Below are 24,855 nucleotides of genomic sequence, written 5' to 3' on the forward strand. Positions count from 1 at the left end.
ATTATAGCTGATGTGTTTCCTGAATGGCTGATTCTAAAATTACCTACTTTTATACATTGACTAGCTTTTTATGTCATTTTATTGCACTGGTACTAGACACAGCCAGAGAAGTATTTGTATTTTGGTGGATATATTCTTTCATTCATTCATTCATTCATTCACTCATACAGTAAGCACTTATTGAGCACCTGTTATGTGCCAAGCACTGTTTATGCTAGAGATAACAATGATTATTAAAGGTTCAAAGCAGAATTTTGGAAGAAAATCTCTGTGTCATTTATTTCCCAGAAAGCTGTTAGACTGTTTAACCGGGCAGGGGCTAGGGCAAGAAAAGGGAGGTACTCACCTCAGTTGCACCAAAAATCTCAATAACTAAGTAAATAATATCTTGATGCAACATTTTTAAAAGTGAAAATCAATACAAAAATAATCTGCAATGAATAAAATATCAACACTTTAGAAACACCATCCAAAAGGGATAGATTGGGGCGATATGAGTGAGGCTTAGCTATGTAAGTGCAGGGTCAGATCCTGCCCTAATTTAAAATTAAACTTTTGTTCACCGTAGATGTTTCTGCATGGATTTCTTTTTTTTTTTTAACGTTCAGATATCACTCATTGAGATTACTGAGCTTTTCAGCACCCCTTAGATTTTGGACTCAAAGGCGAGTGCCGCACTTGTCCCCTTCTGGTCTGTCTCTGCTGCTTAGACTCCATTAGCATGTTTTATAATGTCACAGACTTTAGGCACTAGGTCAGGGTTTGATGCTGCCAATCATGCCCAGGGTATAGTGTACCAATTCCTGGAACTTCCTGGACAGCCATGGCAGAGCAAGAAGGGAATATTAAAGGGGATGGTCAATAGTTGCCCTTTTTCTCCTGCTTTCTTATGTATCCATACTTTCGCTTTAAGTACTTGCCACCTTTTCTACATCTGATTGTTCCAAAGGGCAGGGACTGGCAGAACTAGGCTGTGGAAAGGTAAGGGAGCCCTAGCCTGGAGAACATTCTTAACGCCCTCCTTCTTTACAGGAAATAACTTCAAGGACGAATCGGCAGAGCTGCTGGGCCTTGCCCTGTCGGTAAGAAGCAGGGGGTGGGTACCGCCTAGCCATGTGAGAGATGTCACTGGAGCTCTAGGGGGCCTGGAGGTGTCCCTGGGTATAGGGAAATGAGGCCACGTGCATGGTTTAGGGAGCTGCTGAGTGTTTGGACTCTATTGATCCCAGCCAAAGCCAAAGCAAGTGCTAGAGCTGTTTGGATGGCAATAAACTCTCAGGTGTCATCAACAGTGAAACGGAAAATGAGCAAGAAATTGTCTTCAGGGTAAGAACTCTAGCCCCCCTAACTTTGGGTATATGGGAGCCCTGCGCCACACTGACCTAGGACATGTGAGGCGTTTGCAGTCACATAGAAGACCCTCATCACCTCTCTCTCCACTGGTTTTTTCTCTAGGCCAATTACCGAATTAAGGAAATGAACCTCAGTCACAACCAGTTCTCTGACAAGGGAGGGGAGCTCCTGGGACACATGCTGGGTGAGTGCCCGCGGAGGGAGGGGGCCAGCAAAAGAGGGCGACTTGGCAAACAATCACTTGTCAGGGCTGCATCTCCTGTGTTTATTGTTATTGAGTGCTCTAATTATGAAAAGAATGTAAACAAAATACATTTTAAATGTGGCAGGTAAAACTTTCAAATGATTAGGAGAACATATGGAGAGAAATAATTTGCTGACCTCGGGGAGGCCAGTGATTATTACATATGCACAATGAGTATAAACTGGAACAAAAATGATTCATATATTTGACAACAATAGGTTTAAAACTGGGGATAATAAAAGATATTGTGGGGCAATGTTAAAAGGCAAGCAACAGTCAGGGGTAGATATTTGCAGCATTTTGTATAATGTAAAAGATTAGTGTTCAGAATGTTGATGAAAGATCCAACAGATCAATTAGACAATGAAAAACACCCCCACCTCCCAAATAAAACCTACAATGGTCAAGACATATGGCCAGTGATAAAAAGAAAGACAAATGCCCATTCTCATTAGTAATTTAAAAAATGGTATTAATAAAACCACCAAGAGATTCCCCCTTGTCATCTACCAAAACTGTAAAATTTTCAAGCCAGAGAATATACAGTGCAGTGAGTATAGGGGAGAAATAAGAACACTCAGAAGCTGCTAGGCAAAGGCACTTCGGAGAGCAATTTAACAGTATTTAGTAAAACTGAAAATATGTGTATTAGAGGATGCAGTGATTCACCTCTGCATGTCTCAGGGGAGCTCTCTCTCTCTCTCTCTCTCAAACACACACACACAGATGTCTAAGGAGGTTCATTGCAAACTTGTTATAAGAGAAAAAATTTAGGAAGAATGTAAATGTTCATCCCTGTGCGACCTTTCACCTACCGAAGAAGGGAAGAGGCCAAGAGTGGTGTGGATGCAGGTCAGCTGGCAGATATGGGCAAGATGAAACTCTCTCATCTCACTGCTGCCTGAAGTATGAGGCAAGATCTCCAGCTGATAGTGGGGTATAGGTCAGCAGGTTTGAGGAGAGGGAAGAAGGTATAAAATAGCATTTAAGGGGGGAGTTACAAAGTATAAAAGGATTGTTGGGCAGTTTGAGTCTCTATTTAGAAACTTATTTTCAAACATTTAACTTTCAAAACATAAAATCAAAGTGAGACAACATTTTATTTTAAATGGTAATCATCATACTGTATGCACAGCTTTTAAAATTATTATTATTGATCCAAGATGGTGAAAGAGTAAGTGGAAGTTACACTAACCTCCTCCCAGGACCAATCTGGAATTATTACAGAATGGGGGTGTCCAAAAACCCCCAGAGCTTTCAGCTGGGGTATGGAGAAAAGGAAGCAGCTTTTAGGATGCCTTTGCATGCCTAGGGCTAGTGGCTGGTAACTTTGTTGCGCAAATGGCTTTGATGTTTCCAAGGCCCAAGAAGATGGGAGGGGTCTTGGACCGTGGGATGGTACTGAAAGAGCTTACAGAGTCTGTGTAGGGTTCTGTGAATGGTCAGAACTGGTTGCCACACCCACTGCATCAGAGGACGCAGTCGGGGATTTAAAAAGCAGCTGCAGACATTTTAGCAGGGGCTCATGCCATGTGGTTTTGAGAAGGAGAGGAGATCCACAAGATTTGCAGGAAGAAGGCGCTCTCTCTCCCCATGCAGATTAAAGAAGATGAGTTCTCCAAGTGGTTTTGAGAAGGTTCTCCATGCTGTTTTGAGAGGGAAACACCGTGCGGCTTCAAGAAGGCAGTTTACAAGGAGGCTGAGAATCTACGCGGTTCTGCATTGAAAGCCGGTGGTCACCACAACACAGAAAGACCTCCCCAATCAGAATTGAATGAGATTGGCAGCTACTGGTAAAGCTGAACTGTGTCTAGGAAGTAGGGAAACGGTATCTCTAACTTCTCTAAAACTAGCCTCGTTTGGTAGGGGAAGGCAGAACTATGTGTTTGTGGGTGTTTTAAAGAACATAAGACTTAACGGCAGAAATCTGCAAATAATCTAAATCTATATAACTGTTAAATAAACACTTCTTTTTTTCTTTTCATTAAACTCTGGTACTGAGAGTTATAATTCTGGCAGCAGGCAATCGGGCCCCTAAATAAACAGCCCGTGGGTTCTGTTACAGAATTACACTTAAATTGTAGAGAAAGCATCCTGAATAACCAACTGAACACTAATTGGAGGGAAGCCTTATAACCATGGAGAGACTGAAGAAACCACTTCACCATAAGGAGACTGGTGGGGAGCGTGGAGACTCGAGGGCTGGCTGGGCTCCCACAGTTGGCAGCTGAAGACCCAGAGGGATATTTCAGCAGCTGGGGGGGTTCCCCTGAGAAGTGTGGGGTCTAAACCTAAGATGGGCTCCCCAGCCTACAACACCAGAGCCAAAAAGGAACCCAGATAACTTCAGCTGTGAAAAGCAGCAGGGTTTACTTATGCCAGGGAGAGATGTCTGGAGACTCAGAGAGCCGCTTAAGGGGCCAACACACAAATTTGCATTTACAGCCACTTACCCTGGGCTCCAGCAGAGGGAGGGCAGAGTAGAATAGTGACGCTTGAAGAGAGTCTGGGGTTGGTGGCTCTGGGGAGAGAACTGAAGGAACGGCCGCCAGGATCCCTGCGCTGAGTCATTCCCCATACAGAAGCCATCTTTCTCAAGCAGAGCACTCCTCTCCAAGTAGCATGGGCCTGAGGGGAAGTAAGAGCCCCACCCGCAGGAATTACTCTGCCCCACCCTGTGAATCTTAAGTGGAGCTGCTGATTACAGCTTGATTAGTGTAACAACTGATCGGTTTAATGACTGATTAGTTTAACAGTGAAGGCAGAAAATACAAAGCAGCCAAAATAGGAAGACAAATAAACAGACCCCAAATGAAAGAACAAGAGAATTCTCTAGAAGAAGAACTAGATGAAATGGAGGCAAGCAATTTATCAGATAAAGAGTTTAGAGTAATGATTATACAGAAACAAAATCCAAAGTGAGTTGAAAGAAGAAAATAATAAAAATCAGAGCAGAAATAAACAAAATAGAGTCTAAAAAAATACTAAACAACAACGAATCCAAGAGCTGGTTATTTGAAAAGATAAACGAAATGGACAAACCTTTAACCAGACTCATCAAGAAAAAAAGAGAAAGGACCCAAATAAATAAAATCAGAAATTAATGAGAAGAAATAACAACTGACACCAAAGAAATACAAAGGATTGTAAGAAAATATTATGAACAACTATGTGCCAACAAACTGGACAACCTGGACAAGATCATACAGTGAGAGAGTGGTGAGAACAGAATTATAGCTTAAATTTTGTGGCCATTTAAGAGGTGCAGGCGTGCAAAGCATAACCAAGTGAGAGAACTGGCAGAGAAAAGGAAATAAGGGTAAAAAGAGAGTGAGAGAGAGTGGGGGGGGGGTGGGAGGGGGAGGAAGGGAGAGAGTTTGTTCTCAAAATAATATTAGATGTTATATACTGTACTGAAAATACATCCTGATGTTTTACACAGAGAAAGATGTGATCAGTACACCGTACACTGTTTATTTAAAAACAAAATGAAAAAAAAAAGGATAAGGTGTTTTCCTGGGTCTGAGACCCGAAGGCAATTCCTTCCATTCAGTAAAGCTTCGATAGTGGTTTAGCTTTCACTTCAATGGTGTCCTCGGCATATCTGCCCTCCCCAATTAAAAATAGCAATGATGATGTGTTTAAAGAGCATGTTTTCCCGACCCTACATAGCATGTAAGCAAAAGCATCTTTAAGTTTAAAAAAAAAGTGCAATGCCTATGCAGACCTGGCTTCTAGACAAGCCTGATGCCTCTACTTCCAACGGACTCTATCCCTAAAGCTCTCTGGGACAGAAATTCTGGAGCCACCGCTGCTCCTGCAGGTCTCCATGAAACGACGTCATGTGATATAATGTGCCATGCCCATCACAACCTCCCTGTGTAAATACAACCCCTGTTTCCAGGCTACTTTCATCTCCTTTAACGGTTGCACGACATTCTACCTGATGGATATTTATGATATACTTTACCTGTCCCAGGTGAGTCACAAGCCTTACTTTCATAAGTGATGCCATGACAAGCTCCTACAAGCATGTGGCTCTTCTCATGTCCTGTCTCCTTAAGAAGAATCTCAGAGGTGACAGTGCTGTGTGATAGGGTACACATATTTTAATAGGAAGAGATCTGTGACCAGATGATATTTGCCAAATAGATAACATTAATTTTCTTGTCACCTGCAATATATGAGTGTGATTATTTTACTTCATCATTACCAGCATTGGAAATCATCTTATGATTTTGTGTTTAAATGGATAACTGCAAAAAGGCTCCCTCTGTATTTTACTTTCCATAATCATTGAGCAATCCTTGTTCTCAATGGCATGGATTCTGCCAACCCTGAGAGTGGGTTTTCTGGGACGCAGGCATGCTATGTTGATCCCCTCTTCTCCTCCAGCCCTCAATGTAGGCCTCCTGTCCCTGGACCTGAGCTGGAATCACTTCTGCTCACGGGCGGCTGAGGCCCTGTGCAATGGTCTCCGGGTAAGACGTTCCCTGGGAGTGATGCTTTGAGCTCCAGGGCAGGGGGCAGCAGGGAGAGGTCCCATCCCACCATTTTGAACCTCTTCCACATGGTCACCCCTGATGCAGGTATACTGAGCTCTCATCAAGTGCTCTTCACGTTGTTGGTCTCCTGCTCGCAATTCCTGGATGCACATTATTCTTTAGTACAAATTCTATCTAGGAAAATTCACCCTGCTAGCACCTAGGTGGCATCTTTGGGGGTACTTAAAGAGAGAGGTTTTATTATGGGGTAGGGAGTGACTAGAACCCAAAAGGAATGAGTTTCAGGAATACCTGACTCTGAATCCAGCTGGGAGGGCTCTGGAAAGATCTGACAGAGACCACTGTCCCGGGAACCACTGAGTTCCCAGTCTGGATGCCAGCAGGGGAGAGAGTGCAACCTTGATGTTGGTGCTCTTCTTCCCTCTCCCTGGAGGCGAACGTGACCTTGAAGACACTGGACCTCTCCATGAATGGCTTTGGGAACGAGGGGGCTGCAGCCCTAGCAGAGGTCCTCAGGCTCAACAGCTCCCTGGCCTACCTAGACGTCAGCAGCAATAGCATCAGCAATGAAGGGGTCTCCAAAATCAGCAGAGGGCTGGAGTTCAATGAGAGCCTCAGGGTTCTGAAGGTGAAGTCTTTGCCAGGCTAGGAATGGGGCGTTCTGTGTTTGCATCTGTGTGTGTCAATGCATCATGTGTGTGTCCACAGGTGTGCATTGTGTGTGTCTGTGTTTGCTGGGATGGGGGCAGCAGGTTGAAGGGGCTAGGTGCTGCTGAAGAGAATCAGTGGGAAAATCTTCCTTGTGCTTCACATGCACATGTATTCTTGACTGTCCTGTGCTGTAAACCCAAGGTCACCCCCTGCTCTCACCTGGTGCACACACGGTAGTCATCTCCTAACTGCTCTTCCTTCTTCCCATCTGAATCTCCTCCTTCAGGCTCTTGATCATAAATCTGACTTCCAACCTCCTCCCCATCTACTCTCCTCCAGTTTAGACTGCCCCTCATGACCTCCTGCTGCTCAAATCCAGTTCTCTCAGCCCTGTGTGCTCCTCTGACCTCAGTGTACCTCACACTTTCCCTTGCTCCCACCCCAGGCCTCAGGGCCTCTTTTCACCCCCTTCGATCTGCCAGGGCCTTGCTGATGCCTGTCCAGGTCCACAGCCCTCCCTCCCTGGCTGCTGTCCTCCTCTCGCCCAAACTGCTTCCTGCCTCAGAGAGCAGCTCCAGCAGCAATTCTTCGGGGAAGCCTGCCGGAGCCACAGAGCCCCGTTCAGCCCTCCACGCAGGACTGGCCAGACTTTTTTTGAGACTCACATTTGAATGACTCTCTTCAACTAGTGTGAGTGCTTCATGAAAAGAAAAACAGTGTCAACTGTTGCCTTTTATTATACCCCTTGCCCCCAGCGTGGTGCTGGGCATATAGTAGGTGCCCAGTGACATTTTATTAAATGAATGAACACATATCTTATTTTAAAATAATTTGCTTATAGATGCGAATTTATAACATAGAAGCCTCTGGGAGGTTCGAAAACAGATAAAAATGAGGCTCCCCTTCTGGGGCTCTTCCCATGAGCCAGGTCCTGTGTCAGGTGATTGGCCTCCTTCCTGACAGCCCAACCCTCTGATGTGGGCTCCGCTAGCTCCATGAATCAGGAGAGAAAACTGAGGCTATGCGATTTGCTGGGGCCACGCAGCCAACAGTAGGCAGAGGGAAGTCCCTGCTACGTGGCTTTTTTTACTGCAACTCTGACTCCTGTGAGATGTGGGCGTGGCTCGGGGGTTCGTGGGGGCAGGGGTCCTGGTGGAAGAAGAATGGCAGTTAGGAATCAGTGAAGATAAGCTGCCATGGGAGAGGACAACCACCTTCAAGCTGCTAGGGTGACAAGAGGAAATCAGAGTCTGACCAGGAGAGGGAACATGGTGACTGGAGACCAGACCAGACGGTCCTCTAGTGACTAGGAGAGCTGAGGCTCCATCCTGGCTGGGGTAGGGATCCAGTGGAACTCAGAAAAGACAGACTCACCAGCCTTGGTGGCCAGGGAAGCCAAGGAAAGTTCAGAGAAAAGACTAAAAAGTCACCTCAACAAAATGGGAGCAAAGACTGTTCCTGGTTATTAGGATACAGGGGAATTTAACATTTTTGGACCTCCCTTAATTTTTTTCCATAATAACCAAATATAATAAATATATTTTATTTTTTAAAAATGTTTTTAAAGTGAGACAGAAAAAAGCTTAAATTATAACTCTCAGTTGGGTCATAGGTGGAGGCCACATCAATTTTGCCACCAGAATTATTACTCTCCACACCCAGCCCCAGCCCTCCTTTCCCTAATCTTGAAAAAATAATTCCCCCCGGGGAAGTGAGGCAAGCAGAGGGTTCTAGATGCTAAGCCCTGTGAGGGCAGGGCACAGGTCTGTCTTTTCTCAATGGCACGTGCCAGAGTCAGACATAGTAGATACTCAATAAAAGCTTCAGCCTGCCCCATCATAAAGCTACCTAACTGAAAGCCTTCACTAATAATAACTAACATCCATTGGGTGCTTACTATCTACTGAGCACTCTTCCGAATGCTTTGCTTGAATTAATTTACTGAATCCTCGGAGCAGCCCTCGGGGATAGGTGCACAGTGGTCGGGGAATTAACGCTAGGCCAGAAAGCCAGTAAGCAGAGCCCCTGGGCTCCATGTTGCCAGCTGTTAGCCTCCATGGCTCCCCGCACCCTTGGGATAACGCCCCAAGCACTTAGCTAGGCCCACAGGCCGTGTGTGACCTGGCCAGCTCTGCAGCCTCGTTTTCTCTGCTCCTGCTCACAAGACATTTGCTATTGCCCAGACACCTCTGCTCCTTGGCACTTGCTTCCCCTTGTCTTCTTTGTTTCATCTGTTCTCTCCTCTGGCCCTGCCCTCACCTCCACCCCTCCTTCATGCCTCACTAATCCCCATTTAGCCTGCAAGGCTTCATTAGCTGTCCTCTCCTCTGTACCAGATGCTCTTTTCCTTGTCCTGCAATACCAGTGTGTACCTCGGTCACTGTCATTGTCATACTTCTGATGCCATTTACTTATTTGCCTGTGTGCACTTCTGGAACATAAGCTACCTGAGAGCAGAGACCTTCTCATTTCTGCCTGTGCTTCCCTCAGCTCTTAACCCAGCACCTGGCACATGGCAGGCCCCCAACCAATGTTTGCTGATGGATGGATGGATGGATGGATGGATGGGCAGTGAGAGGAACAGGTGGGTGGGTGGATGGATGGATGAACAGTAAGATGGACAGGCTGATGAATGGTTGGACGAACAGATGGACAGGAAGACAGGTGCTTACAGAGAAGTCTGGGTGGAAGACAGGGATTGTCATTCGATGGAAGGAAATGGAGGTCGTGCTCTGAACCAGCCTCTCCTGTCCCCATCTCAGCTTCCTCCTGTCTTGCCCCTCTTTCTGCAGCTTTTCCTGAACCCCGTAAGCATGGAGGGAGCTACTTTACTTATCCTGTCCATCAAGAGGAACCCCAAATCCAAGATGGAAAAGCTTGACATTTCCGTAAGTAATCGAGGGGTAGTTGCCCGCACAGTTACCACGGCCACTCTGCGCAGGCAGGTGCCAACAGCTCTGTCCCTCAGGCCTTCACACAAGCTCTCCATGGAAAGGTCACTCCTTTCCCAGTACAACTCTGCCCCCTGCAGGGGTTCTTTCAATAGGACTGGCCATGCAGTCAGGAACAGCAAAGTGAAATCATTCACCAGATCCCGGGAACTCAGGACCTAAGCACCTAAGAGCTGAGATGAGGAAACACCAGGGAAAGGGCAGGAGGACCCCAGGACAGAATCCTTTGTGTCAGCTTGGCAGGTGGATGGCCCTGAATCCCAGAATGGCTCCAGAATCACAGGACTTTTAGAATCGGAGTAGTAAAACATGGACAAACATGTATGTTCATTTATTAACCTAGCCTACTCTACTCAGAGCAGTATTTGAGGGTAAAAAGAAAGAAAAAAAAATCCCTTGAAAAATGAGAAAAGCCTGAGGAAGTGACTTCAAGTTGCTAGGTCCTCTTGCCTGAATCATCCTGAAGGTGGTAGCTGATAATAACTATATGCTATGCTTGTCTATCCTTTTCTACTTTTATATTCATTCCCCACAGTGATTTTATGTCTGCCAGCTCATTTGATCCTCCTCTAGGAGGCAGGTCCCAGAGCTGCTGTAGCCAAGAACCATGAACTGGGTGGGTTAAACAATAGGAATGTATTGTCTTACAGTTCTGGAAGCTAGACATCCAAGATGAAGGTGTTGGTGGGGTTGGTTCCTCCTGAGGTCATGAGGGGGAATCTGCTCTATGCCTCTCTCCTAATACCTGGCAATTGTTGGCAATTGCTGGCCTTCCTCAGCTCGCAGATGCATCACCCCCATCTCTGCCTTCATGCTCACCTGGCATTCTCCCTGTGTTCATGTTTGTCTTTGTAGCCAAATGTCCCCTTTTTATATCATACCAGAGTAGGCCCACCCTAAAGACCTCAGCTTAACTCAAAGACCCTATTTCCAGATAAGGTCACGTTCACAGGTACTGGGGGTTAGCACTTCAACATCTTTTCTGGGTGATGACACAATTCAACCCATAGCAAGAGCTTTTCCTCATTTTCCCATTTTACGTCCTGTATAGCCCAGGGCCACACAGCAGGTGAGAACCACAGCAAGGAGAAAACCCAGGGCCTCAGCCTCCCACTTTAGAGTCCTAAAAAGGTGCAGTGGTACCTTTTTAAATGCCACACAAATGTGATGTTTTGCTAAGATGTTATTTCTTTGCAATGATATCAGTGATGCTATTTTGACTGTTTAAACCCAGGCTCCTTGGAATTGAATCATAAGTAAATTTTCAACTTAATGTTTGCCACAGATTATAAATCATCATAAATACACACCTCCTTTCTTTCCCCTGTGTTCCCTCACCGCTTCCTTCCTGTCCCAGGCTCCTTGTGCTCGTGGGTCTTTCTCTCCTTGGAGGCCCTCTCTCCGCCCTCATCCTACAGCTCTGACCTTTCACCCCACAACGCTACCTTAGCTCCCACCCCACCCAGCCTCTGAACCTCAGCCACGGGTCCAGGCTTTGAGGATATTTGGTTCTCCCTCCCACAGAGCTGGTTGGAAGGTATGGACCCAGGTACTGCCTCAGTGGGTCCAAGGGAATGTTAGAAATGGTGCTGTTTTGGTCCCTAATGGCATATAAACCCATGAGCTGGGATCCCATTGCCGCTTAAAATCTACCAGAACAAATTAGCCTCTTCCTTCCCTTTTGGCAACTATGCTGCCATAACTCTAAATGGTGTTGGAATTCCTTTATTATAGATGCTTCTAGAACTTTCTCTAGAATATCTACAAAGTGAAGGGGGTATGTATGTCTTCAGTCCTTAAGCATGGGTTTAATTCTTTGAAAGGCAAGAGATACTCAGAGCCACACCTGAGGAGTGAAACAGGTTGACCAAAGCCGTGGAGGCCAAGTTTGATCAAATGCTATTTCGTGAACCATGTTTTCCCCTGCCGCCTGTGACCCAGTGCAGAAGGGACTGCCGTAAGGGAGTTCCCAGTGCATTTTGAGCCATGCCCAGGTGGTCGGAGTGAGGGGTGCTCTGAAGTCCAACACTGGTGTACAAACGGACATGTCATGGGACCAGTCTCACCACCCCATCGCTGTGTCTCATCTGTCATACACAGATACTTACACTTGCCATCAGAGAACAGCGCTGAGGTGACAGTACGTGACTAGCCCTCAGCACTGAACTAGAAAACTAATCAGTCATCTGGGAAACTCACAGGTTAAACCACAAGCTCTAAAAAAGGTGAACCATCCCAGTCTAGGAGCAGTACTGCAGAACAAACTGGAAAAGACCAAACACTGTGACTTTGTCTTGACGGGTACACTGTCTGGGCCGGGAGATGGCATAGTGGTGGGACCTCCCATGATGGGTCCCCTCTCTCTCTGCCTCAGAATGTGATGGTGTCTGAGCAGTTCATGAAACTATTAGATGGGGTATATGCTGTCCACCCCTACCTGGACGTGATCTACAAGGCTGTCCAAGGCCTCTCTGTCAAAAACACCACCTTCCTGGGGAGAAACCCCATGAAAATGATCCAGGTAGGCCCCTGCTTTTCTCTCAGACCCCTCAGGGACCCCTGGAGAACGCTGTTCTTTGGCTCCAATCAGTGACCCAGGGTCTCCCCTCCCCCAAAATGTCTGCACAACCCTCCCTCTCTGACAAGGAGGAGCTCAGACATTGAATATTCCCTGTGGATTTTGGATCTCTCAGCAAAATGGAACAGCTGAGAATGGGCTGAAGTGGAAGGGGCTTGGAACAGGATGATTTCTACCAGCCAAGCTCTTCTGCTTGCTGTTGTAGGACCAAAGGCAAATCACTGAAGCTTTCTGTGCCTCAGCCTCTTCACCTGTAAAATGGGCTGCTGTGAAGATTAAATTTTATCATATGCATGAATTGATTAGAACAATGTCTGGTATTTAACAAGCACCCAATAAATGTGGGCTTTAATAGCTGGTAAGGATGCCAAGCAAGACACGCCTGGGTCAGGACAGCTCTTTGGTGACTTCAGCTAAAGAGGGACCCTCGCCCTGACTGGTGTGGCTCAGTTGGTTGGTCATCATCCCGCAAGGCGAAAGGTCACAGGTTCAATTCCTGGTCAGGGCACATGCCTGGGTTGGGCGTTCGGTTTCTGATTGGATAATGTACAAGAGGCAACCAATAGATGTTTTTCTTTCACATCGATGTTTCTCTCCCTTCCTCTCGCCCTCCTTTTCCCCCCTCTCTAAAAATAAATAAGTAAAATATTTAAAGAGGACCTCTCAAGTCCATTAAAACTAGTGGCAACCTAGCTATAAGTAGTCTTAGATTGTCCCTGGCAATCACAGGAGGCAGATGAAACAGTGAAAATACAAAATCAGAAACCATTAGAGCTATTAATGGATGTGAGAGTACCTCTGGTCTGATCGCCTCAGCGCAGCAACAGCCTTGGGCCTGGTGTTCCCATTGCTGGCTGTCGCCCCAAAGTTCTAAAAGAAAAGGGGTATCAACTATCTTTATAGATCAGATGACCTTGGGTGGAGCCATGGGGAAACCTGTTTTGCAAGGGCAGCAGGATGCTCCAATGAACAGGATTGGAGTTATCTGATGCAAAGTGTGTGTGTGTGTTGGGGGGGGGGGTTCTGCCCCTTGTTGAAAGCAGCACAGAGAAGGAATCTCCTAATTGAGACCAAAGGACGGTTTCACATTGTGTACGCAAAGTGAAACCATCCTTTCCCTCAGGGGGCCAACAATCTGGTTCGAAAAACGGGACAGATACAATAACTTCTAAGAGAAAGTGTCCTATGATAAATAATAAGTAACTGGCAAAGACAGCAAATGCAATCAGAACCCACATTAGAGGTCATGTAGAACTGGGCAAAGAGAAAAGGATGCTTCCTGGCAGAGATGGGGTTGGGGAATGGACTTGAAGCTCAAGAAGGATTCAGGTGAGTGGGGATACTAAAAAAGGACCGCTAAAAAATATTTTAATACCATTGAGAAGTTGTTCACAATGTATTAGTACAGAGCATTCCATAAAACAGTATGTACAGTGGAAAATGATGGGTGGATGGATAATAGATAGATATATGGATAGATAGATGGTAGAGAGATAGCTGATAGATAGACAGACAGAAAGATAGATGAAAGGATACACATCAAGATGTTACCTGAGACTTCCAGCCAAGATGGAGACCTAGACAGACACGCTGCGTCTCCCTCCACAAGTAAGAAGGAATACAACTACCTCAAAACTAGAGACAACCAGAAGTTCCAGAAAATGAAGTTGCATGGAAGTCCAACAAACAAAGATATAAAGAAGAAATACTCATCCAGATAGGTAGGAGGGGCGAAGCCAGGGTAGAAAGGATATGATGTGATGGCGGTGGTGGTGGCGGCAGCGACAGCAGCAGCAGCAGGCCAGCAGAAAGTGCAGTCAAACATTTTAAAAAGTTGAGAGGGACACCTAGGGGGCACTCCCAGCACCAGAGCAGACCACACAGCTCACAGTTCCAGCACAGGGGAAAATAAAGCCTCATTGTTTCTGACTGTGCAAACCAGTGGGGGTTGGGGCAGAGGCAGAAACTGCCGGTCTCTCAGCAGATTTTGCTTGTTTAAAGGGCCTCCACAGTCCTAGAACGTCCACAGACCCATCCATTCTGGGAACCATAGCCATGGCAATAGCTAGAGAGGCACCAGTGCCATACGGAAGTGGGATAAATGCCTGCAAAAGGGGTGAGTGCTGAGCAGGCAGCATTGTTCCCTCTTGAACCCCTCCCCCACACATAGCACCACAATGTGCTGAAACAGGTCTCCCTCTACTGATGCATATCCAAGGCTCCACCCCTAACAATGTAACAGGAGCTATTGCTCTACCTAAGACACAGAGGCAATCAAACACAGGAGCCTGTCAAGATGAGGAGACAGAGAAGTATGGCCCAAAAGGGGAAATGGATCAAGGTTCCAGTGGGAAAAATAAGTGATGAGAAGATAGCCAACCCAACAGACACAGAATTCCAAACCTGGTGATAAAGATGCTCACAGCCCTGACAGATATGCTTAAGTATGGCAGATACGTAAGGGAAGAAGTGAAGGCTATGCTAAGTGGAACGAAGAAAAATCCACACAAAACCAATGGTGAAGGGAAGGAAACCAGGTTTCAAATCAATGATTTGGAACATAAGGAAGACAAAAAGAGTTAACCAGTACAGGAGGAGGAAACAAGAATTGAAAAAAATGAGGAGAGGCTCAGGAACCTCTGGGACAACTTTAAACGTGCCAACATCCAAACCATAGAGGTGCCAGAAGGAGAAGAGGAAGACCAAGAGATTGAAAACTTCTATGAGAAAATAATGAAGGAAAACTTCCCAAATTTGGCGAAGGAAATAGACATACAAGTCCAGGAAGCAAAGAAAGTCCCAAACAAGCTAGACCCAAAAAGGACCACACCAAGACACATCATTATTAAAATGCCAAAGGTTAAAGATAAATAGAGAATCTTAAAAGCAGTAAGAGAAAAGAAGAGAGTTACCTACAAAGGGGTGCCTATAAGACTCTCAGCTGATTTCTCAAAAGAAAGTTTGCAGACAAGAAGGGACTGGCAAGAAGTATACAAGGTGAGGAAAAACAAGGACTTATAATCAAGATTACTCTATCCAGCAAAGCTATCATTCAAAATGGAAGGGCAGATGAAGTGCTTCCCAGACAAGGTAAAACTAAAGAAGTTCATCATACCAAGCTATTATTATATGAAATGTCGAAGGGACTTACTTAAGAAAAAGAAGGTCAAAATTATAAACATTAAAATGGCAACAAACTCACAACTATCAACAACTGAAACTAAAAAATAAAAGCAAAATCCAACTAAGCAAACCAGAATAGGAACAGAATCATAGGTATGGGGATCATTTGGAGGGTTATCAGCTGGGAGGGGGAAAGGGAGAAATGGGGAAATGGTACAGGGATTAAGAAGTATAATTGGTAGGTACAAAATAGACAGGGGGAATTTAAGAATAATGTAGGAAAGGGTGAAGCCAAAGAACTTATATGCACAACCCATGGACATGAACTAAGGGGGGTGGGATTGCTGGAGGGAAGGGGGTATTGGGCAGAGGGGGGCAAAAGGGGAAAAATTGGGACAACTGTAACAATATAATCAATAAAATACACTTAAAAATTATTTTTTAAAAAAAGATGTTAGTTACCTCTGGGTGGTGGGATTGGATTTATGGATTCCTTTTCATTTCTTTTTTCTACTAATCTAAAGTTACCTTACCATGTTAGTGGGTAATATTTTTGAAATGAAGACATTGAATATTATTTTTAAAATACTCTAACACAGCACATCTCCATGTAAGCATTTGTGTGAAATGAGAATTCAGTGAGTTCTGAGAGCCAGTCAAGCCCACTGCACATGTTTGTGGTGGTCTTCTGGACTCTACGCTAAAGACAGCCCACCCACCATCCATGGTTCACCATCTGTACCAGTCTTAGAAGAGGCAATTTCAAAACAAAATAATACACATAAACATGATTACAGCCTTATTCCCTCAGTGCCAGAACTCTTGATCTTAAGTGACTCGAACATCCAGCAGACTCTAGCTCCTGGTTCTATTCCCCCTTGGCCTGCTAGATCTGGGGCTGGGCCACCCTGTGACGGCAGGGCAGAGGAGGGATGTTGTTACAGACGTTGTAAGATCAAGCGTTGGCTCCTGGTGTCTCCTGCTTCTCTCAGAGCTATGCAGACCAGCAAAAAATCACGATCTTGGACTTCTTCAAGAGCTTGAGCCCCACTGGAATGATGAAGATGCCTGTGGGTGATTTCTGGAAAGCCATGATACAGGTGTGCTGATCGCTAGCGTCTATAGGCACTGTGTGTGTGTGTGTGTGTGTGTGCATGTCTGGTGGTGGGGTGGGGGTGGTGCCTGGAGAGCAGGTGAGCTGAGAGTTCCGTTAACCTTGCATGTCCCATTCACATCTTCAGCAGAACAAGGTCTTCTTAAACCGGTTCCAGCTCAGGGAGCTGATAAAGCGGATGGATGATCATAAAGGCATGGTGAACTTCAGGTCAGCGCAGGCCCAGCGGCCGATCCCCATCCAGTGTCTGTCCCAGGCAGGCCCTTGGCTCTCTATAAGTCACCCTGGCTGGGTTGGTCGGCCTGAGCTCTTGGGGCCACCCTGTCTGCAGTTTCTGTACCCTGCACCCCCGGGGCTGGCCCCACTGTTTGCCCTCCTTCTCATCTCCCATTGGCTCACTCAGCCAAGCCTCAGCTCCACCACATGCTGCTGGATGCTGGACACAGGCCCGATTCTGAGGACACAGTGCTCACAGCAGATAGGAGGTGACAAAAAGGAGCACATGGTTACACCCTGGTGTGGTGAATGGGGTTTGGGGGTATGTACAAGGCCACCACAGTAGCCCACAAGGAGGTGTCACCCAGACAGGGGGGGGTCACATAGACAAAGACGAGAGGGCAGGGGGATGTCAGGTACCAAGTACTGAGGTCCGAGCTGGGCACGGCGCATTGGGGAACCGCAGGTCATTCTACTCTGCTGTAGCTTAGGGAACAATGCAGATTGTGACCTAGGCTGAAGTCCTTGAAGCAATAGGAAAGGACTATGATGATAACAATAATGATAACCAACACCTGTGAGCCCTTACCAGGTGCTAAATACTCTGCCAGTCACCAAACAGGCCCAGGTGCCTGAATTCTCACAGTACTCAGTGTCAGTGCCAGTATCACCCTTGTGCTAGAAATGATGAAATCGAGCTTCAGAGAAGGAGCTAAGCACTCACAGCCAGCACGGGCAGCAGTGGCCATTGAACCCAGGTCTGTGTGGCTCCAGAAGCTGCCTTCCATGCTAGCCCTCCTCGCAGAGGCCACAGGACCCCGCTGGGACTACGGGTTGGGGGTCCCATCAGGCCCTACAGCTTCGTGTCTTGCAGTATCCTTAAGGAACTACATCAGAAGAGGCCGCTCCTCTGGTCCTGCCCCACAAGCCTGCTCCCAATACTTCTGTCCTGTGTCACCATCAGCGTCTCCCACGGGGAGAAGCCACAGCACAGATGGGAAGGGCAGGCTGACTCATCTGCAAACCCTGCTCTTAGTACAGGTGTGGCCATTCACAGGGCTCTCAGTCTCCACATTGTTAGGATGGGGTGATAACCACAGCCTCCCAGAGGGTTTTGTAAGGATCAAGTGGGCACAGTGCATGGAAGGAGCTGTCATTCAGCAAGGGGCCCCTCAAGAATCGCTCAGGTCTGTACACCATCTCCCCAATACCCGTGCCCCTGCCCTGAACCTCTCCACCTGCCCTCCAGAAAGTGGAGCCTCTTGTTTCTTGGAATGCTGAAGGAAAGTGCCCAAGGCAGAGTTCAAGAGACCAGGTTACAGGTCCAGCAAGCCCTCCAGCTTTGTAGACAAGGTCACATGGCCATCAAGAGGCAATACTGGGGTCTGGGTCCCTGAGTCTCTAGAACTGAGTCAGGGGGTGCTCTCCTAGGCCCATAAAACTGACCCTGAGATCACACCCTGCAGCTCTATTAGTTTTGACTGAAGGGCAGAGTTGTAATTTTCATTGTTGCATGAGTTTTTTATTTTCATTTACAAATAACACCTACTTATAAACATTCTAAATCCACAGAAGTATAGTGAGAAGAAAATGAAGGTCCTTTTTTATCTCACCCTCCCCTACAGTTCTCCGCCTCCCAGGGTGCCCTCATGAATTATTTCAGGTGCATATTTCCCTAACTGTTCCCACATACTTGCAATCAACTATGTGTGTGAGTGTGTGTGATATAATGGTGAAGAACATGAACTCTGGAGCCAAACCACCTGAGTTCAACCCCAGATCCACTCCTGTGGAAGCTTAGGCAAGTTACCCAATCTCCCTGTGCCTTGGTTTACCCATCTGCATTATGCGGCTAATAATAGTACCCATGGCATAAGAGTTTTTGAGGATTAAATAAATTAATGCTCATAAAAGCATTTAGAGCTTTACTTGGAACGTGGTAGTCTCAGAGTGCACATGCATTTTATCATGTATTATATCACGCAGACACACAGACTATTTATTATTTATCATAAATAGAGTCATATTGCCATGTTCCTCTGAACTTGCTTTGTCTTGCAGTATGCCTGGGGATCTTTCCATATTAATACATTTAGAGCCAGCTCAGTCTTTTTAGCTGCCACATGGTATTTCACAGTATAGGAGTCTTGTAATTTAATGTCATTTTTATGGACACTTATTCTCTCTGTTTTGCTATTACAGATAATACTGTCACCAAGATCCTTTTGTAGATGGTTTGTCTATGTGTGTTCTCTAGTGTGGGCTCAGCGGAGCAAACACAGTGTGATTGATGACCAAAGGGTGTGCACACTCTAAACTTAAGTCTACTGTCGAACCCTTGACAACAATGTAAAGCAGCCCTCTACTCCCTCTCCGGGCTGACACCAACCCCTACCCATGTTCTGCGCTCTGCCAAGCTGAGAGATGGGTTTACAAATGGTCTTGCTTGGAGCTGAGCCTATCTAAATATTCTCGTCCATCAGCCGTGAGGCTGCATTGGTGCTCAACATTGTCCCCTTACCTTTCAAACCAGCATCTTGTAAATGGTGAAGTCATAGCAACAAGTCTGGCCTGGAAAGAAGTTCCTGCAACAGAAAAGTCCTGGCAAGTCGGAGGGTGGCAAGGAGGAAGCACAGAACTGGCTGAAACTCCCGTGGACAAACGCCAAGGTCAGGATTGTGAGAGAGCCAATAAAGTCTGGCTTGGTCTTGGCATCTCTGGGCTGCTGGTGGTGTGCCCTTCATGGAGGGGAGAATTCTCCAGTTTTAGGGACCACCAGGGAGCACGTCCTTGGCAGCCTCTTTAAGAGCCAGGAAGACAAACTGGGAATGCAGTGGGGTTGCTAGGCGGCAGGGAAAGAGCAGTGGGGAGGAGGTCAGTGCACAAAGCAGTTGTCATAGTAATTGTAAACTGTGTCAAGGGGACAGATTTCAAGATGCAGGAGGCAGCGGCAGAGGGAACAGATGCTCACAAAATGAGGACAGGGGCCTTTAGAAGCAAATGCCAAGGGGTCATGTGGAGAGAACCAGGGATAGGAGACAGAGAGACATGGCTTCTAGTGGAGGCCCCAGCCCTACCTGGCCACCTGATCTTGGAGCCTCATGGTTCCACCTAAAGTAGAATAGCTGCAATAAAGGCTTCCCTATCTGTTGTAGGGACCTACTATTCTGCATTTCTTTTTAAAACTCCTTGGAAAATTGGGGAGACATGAAGATCTTAGCAAAGGAAGAACAGGAATAGCCCAGAACAGCATACACCGAGTGGGGGAGGCAGGGGGCAGGTAAGTTAAAGGGTTTTGGTTAACCTCTTCAGTCATCTTTGTGGGTGAATAAAAGGAGGAACTGTCTCCTACATTTCTGTAGTACCATATGGTGCCTGGCATATAGTAGATGCTCAATAAATACCTGTGCTATGAACAAACACATTCATCTGGCAATTTTTGTGGGCAAGTGGTAGAAAACTGGGAAGATTTTGGGCACCAGGAATCAAGTTGCCAGCCCATTGGTGTCACTCTGTTGCACCAAGGCTGGGGGTGATGCCAAGGCCTCTCTGCACATGTGGCAGAATCATTATTTGAAATAATGTGTGTCCCCATTCCCAAAGCATATTTCCCCCTTTTCCTTCCTTATTCAAGGTCTTAGCCTGAAGTTGAATTTCCATTGAGTGGGTGGTACATGGGCTCAGAGTCAAAATTAGGATGATGAAAAGAAAAGAAAGAAAGGCACTAAGGAGTTTGTGGGCCGAAGTTCATGTCCACCATACCCGTCAGAATATGTAGATGTCTTTGTTCTGACTCCCCAAGTAAATCAAATCTGCTTAAAAGACCATGTCTTTTAAGTCTATTATAATCCATAAAATTCTCCATCAAGTCTCCTGCCTGTAAGTGAGCATCCAATCACTGCTGGTATCTGGCTCTGAGGACAAGGAGGCCAGGAAGCATCAAAATCTGTTATGAAGTGAAAATTATAGATCATTAAAAACTGCAGTTCTGGACTTCCGGCCAAGATGGAGGCGTAGACAGACACGCTGCATCTCCCTCCCCAACTAAGAAGGAATACAACTAACTCAAAACTAAAGACAACCAGAAGTTCCAGCAAATTGAGCTGCATGGAAGTTCAACAAACAAAGATATAAAGAAATATTCATACAGACAGGTAGGAGGGGTGGAGTCAGGGCGGAGAGGAAGCAGTGTGGTGTCAGCAGTGGTGGCAGCAGCGGCAGGCTAGCAGAAAGCACAAACATTTTAAATAGTCATGAGGAACACCTGGGGAGCGCTCCCAGCACCAGACCAGACCACACAGCTCACAGTTCCAGCACCGAGGATAATAAAGCCTCATTGCTTCTGACTGTGCAAACCAGTGGGGGTTGGGGCAGAGGCGGAAACTGCCGGTCTCTCACCAGAGTCTGCTTGTTTAAAGGGCTCCCACGGTCCTAGAACATCGGCAGACCAACCCACTCTGGGAACTACGGCCAAGGCAATAGCTAGAGAGGTGCCAGTCCCATACAGAAGTGGGAGAAGTGCCTGGAAAAGGGGTGAGTGCTGAGCAAGCGGTATTGTTCACTCTCTGACCCCTTCCCCACAGACAGCACCACAACATGGTGAAAGGGGTCACCCTGTACTGAAGAATACCTAAGGCTCCACTCCTTACAATGTAATAGGAGTAACAGTCTACCTAAGACACAGAGGCAAACAAACACAGGAGCCTGTCAAGATGAGGAGACAGAGAAGTATGGCCCAAAAGAGGGAACAGATCAAGGTTCCAGTGGGAGAACTAAGTAACGAGGAGCTAGCCAACCTAACAGCTGCAAAGTTCAAAACACTGGTGGTAAAGATGCTCACAGCCTTGACAGATATGCTTAAGTATGGCAGATGTGTAACGGAAGAAGTGAAGGCTATACTAAATGAAACGAAGAAAAATCCACACAAAACCAATGGTGAAGAGAAAGAAACTGTGGTTCAAATCAATGATTTGGAACATAAGGAAGAAAAAAAGAGTTAACCAGTACAGGAGGAGGAAACAAGAATTGAAAAAAATGAGGAGAGGCTCAGGAACCTCTGGGACAACTTTAAACGTGCCAACATCTGAATCATAGGGGTGTCAGAAGGAAAAGAAGAAGAGCAAGAAATTGAAAGCTTATGTGAAAAAATAATGAAGGAAAACTTCCCAAATTTGGCGAAGGAAATAGACATACAAGTCCAGGAAGCACAGAGAGTCCCAAACAAGTTGGACCCAAGGAGAACCACACCAAGACACATCAAAATTAAAATGCCAAAGGTTCAAGATAAAGAGAGAATCTTAAAAGCAGTAAGAGAAAAGAAGAGAGTTACCTACAAAGGGGTGCCTATAAGACTCTCAGCTGATTTCTCAAAAGAAAGTTTGCAGGCAAGAAGAGATTGGCAAGAAGTATTCAATGTGATGAAAAGCAAGGACCTACAACCAAGATTACTCTATCCAGCAAAGCTATCATTTAGAATGGAAGGGCAGATAAAGTGCTTCCCAGACAAGGTAAAGCTAAAGGAGTTCATCAACACCAAGCCATTATTATATGAGATGTTAAAGGGACTTATTTAAGAAAATGATCAACACTATAAACATTAAAATGACAACAAACTCACAACTATCAACAACTGAATCTAAAAAAATAAAAACAAAAACAAACTAAGCAAACAAGCAGAAGAGGAACAAAATTATAGAAGATGTGGGGATCATTTGCAGGATTATCAACTGGGAGCGGAAAGGAGGAGAAATGAGGAAATGGTGCAGGGACTAAGAGCATAATTGGTTGGTACAAAATAGATAGGGGATGTTAAGAATAATATAGGAAAGGGTGAAACCAAAGAAGCTCTATGCATGACCCATGGACATGAACTTAGGGGGGTGGGATTGCTGGAGGGAAGGGCGGTACTGGGCAGAGGGGAGCAAAGGGAAAAGAAATTGGGACTACTGTAACAACATAATCAATAAAATATACTTTCAAAAAAAATGCTGTTTTTCAAGATGCTTTTACTCATCCTTTGCATAAAAATTAAAAGGCAGCAATTTTTAAATAAAATTTTATTTTTTGCTTGAGTAACTATTGGGGAATTATGGAGATATAGGGAAGCTGAAATCTCCCTCACCACCACCCCAGGCCACCTCATGAGACTGACAGACCCAGGTAAGGAAAGGGCAGTCAAGCCCAAATCCTGCAGGAAGCAGCCCTGGAGCTTTCCCAATGTGGAATAATTCCCACCTGTGGCCACGAGGTGTCAGGTCAGCTCCAAAAGTCCTCTTAAGTTCTGTGCTCTGAGCTTACGGACAGGTTTGCCCTCTTTGCCATGCAGTTTCTCTGATCTCTCAAACTTCTGCTCCTGAGGAGCCTGGCATGAAACCTGAACCCCAAAAGGCCCAGCAGACTGACTCCTGGGCAGACCTCTCCAAGGCTCAGGGTGGATCAAGGTTACTAAGAGCTACCTTGCACCTTTGTTGTTAGGAAGAAAATCAGGCACCGAGTAACAGCTCCCTAAACATTCCCCTCCCCCAGTCAGCCCACCCCGGAGCTGGGCAAGACCACAGAGGAGATAGGCTCCATCTGGACAGGGCTGAGCAAAGTACACGCCCTCTGGTAATGGCCTGGCTCGCGCTTAGTCAGCTTGCCAAGTGAGGAGGACTTTCAGGAAGGAGGACCCCAGCAGGGGCTCAAGACCGATGTGTTGGTAGAGGGACCTTGCAGAGGTAGGAGAGGCCATCAGGGCAAAGGTGGCCCAGAGGCGCTGGACACATGCTCAGCACTGAAAGGGGCCAACCTGCAGCCCAGAAACGGCACCCTGGGTGTGCCCCTTCTCCATGCCCAGCTCTGTGTGGCTTCATGCGCTCACTCTTTGCATCCTCACCTGTGCAATAAAGTCTATTATCCACACTGGAGAAATTAAGCCTCTTGACCAAGGTCTCCTGTTAGGAAGTGGCAAGACTGAGATTCAGACCCTAGAAATATGGCTCTGGTTCCTTGAGGTCTTAACCACTGCACTGCTCTGCACCTCTGTGGCTTCCACACAGCTTCGTACCAATACGGGGAAATGTAAATCTACTTGCCCTGTTTACATCCTTTCTGAAACAAAGTGAGGAATAACTCACAGGGTAAATGTGCATGATGTCCAGGCCAGGCTGGACTGGCTGATGGGGAGGCAGGTGGTGATGCTCTGTTGTGGTCGATGTCTCAAGGTCAGGTAGGTTGATATGTCCTCTCTGCCCCCTGCATTGCTCAGAAATTGTACCAGGGGATGAGGGGTAGGAGAAGAGAAGGAAGTGTGTGGAATAGCTCTGTGTACCAGACTCAAAGAGGTTAAGCATACAAATTCTGGCACTTGACAGTTCTGGGTTTGAATTCTGCCTGGCTTCACCAATTACCACCTTTGTGACCTTGAGCAAGTCTACTCAGCTTCTCTGAATCTCAATCTCCTAATCTGTAAATAGAGATAATAATAGTACCCCCTCCCCCATATGGTTGCTATAAAGATATAATGAAATCATGCACGTGAAATCCTGAGCCCAGGCCTGGCACGCAATAAGTGCTAATGTAAGCATGACCTCACGACAGAGGGAGTGTGGCAGGGAGCTGTAGGTCACAGGGCACATTAGGGGCCAAACTCAGCAGCCACCTTTGAAACACTTAAGTACTGAGGTCTTTGACTCATGGAAATCATTCCAATCTCAGGCTTTGGTCTACGGCTTGCATAAAATAAAATAAAAAATTGTCTAGAATCCTTAGCATTGGAGGCAGGTGGCAGGACCAGGGACCAGCAGAATTGTGTGGGCAATGCAGGGGACACAGTGGACATCTGACATTTTTCTTGGCTGTTCAGGTCTGAACCCCATTCTTGGGCTGGGTATACCTCACCTTAGAAGCCTGAGGAGGGCCAGCAGTGATTTCCATCTGGGACTCGGGACCATGTGGTCACCAGACACTGACTCTCTGGGCTACATTCGGAACCAAGGCCCACAGAGAATTCCCTCTGGCAGTTGTGTCCCTGCAGCAGGATGGAGTCCTGGAAGCAATGGAGGCAGCCATGCTGGTGGGCTTGCTCAGGTCCGAGGCCTGCGGGTCAGTGGGTCAGCAGAGCAAGCTGCAGCCTCTACTGT

At 46.4% G+C, this 24,855-nt stretch overlaps 1 protein-coding gene across 1 annotated transcript in view; it reads left to right on the forward strand.

Annotated features, from left to right (window-relative positions):
• LRRC74A (leucine rich repeat containing 74A) overlaps positions 1-23,345 on the forward strand; it is a 32,622-nt gene extending 9,277 nt beyond the window's left edge. Inside the window, exons 6-14 of the mRNA XM_090268368.1 lie at positions 1,033-1,082; positions 1,456-1,537; positions 5,993-6,078; positions 6,536-6,730; positions 9,546-9,641; positions 12,079-12,225; positions 16,398-16,505; positions 16,647-16,729; positions 23,261-23,345. Coding sequence (XP_090124494.1) covers positions 1,033-1,082; positions 1,456-1,537; positions 5,993-6,078; positions 6,536-6,730; positions 9,546-9,641; positions 12,079-12,225; positions 16,398-16,505; positions 16,647-16,729; positions 23,261-23,345 — 932 coding nt within the window. The remainder of the gene's footprint in view (positions 1-1,032; positions 1,083-1,455; positions 1,538-5,992; positions 6,079-6,535; positions 6,731-9,545; positions 9,642-12,078; positions 12,226-16,397; positions 16,506-16,646; positions 16,730-23,260) is intronic.
• Positions 23,346-24,855: the final 1,510 nt, after the last annotated feature.

The sequence above is a fragment of the Furipterus horrens genome, unplaced genomic scaffold (genome assembly GCF_987537825.1).
Source record: "Furipterus horrens unplaced genomic scaffold, mFurHor1.1.pri manual_scaffold_3, whole genome shotgun sequence".
Classification (NCBI taxonomy): Eukaryota; Metazoa; Chordata; class Mammalia; order Chiroptera; family Furipteridae; genus Furipterus; species Furipterus horrens.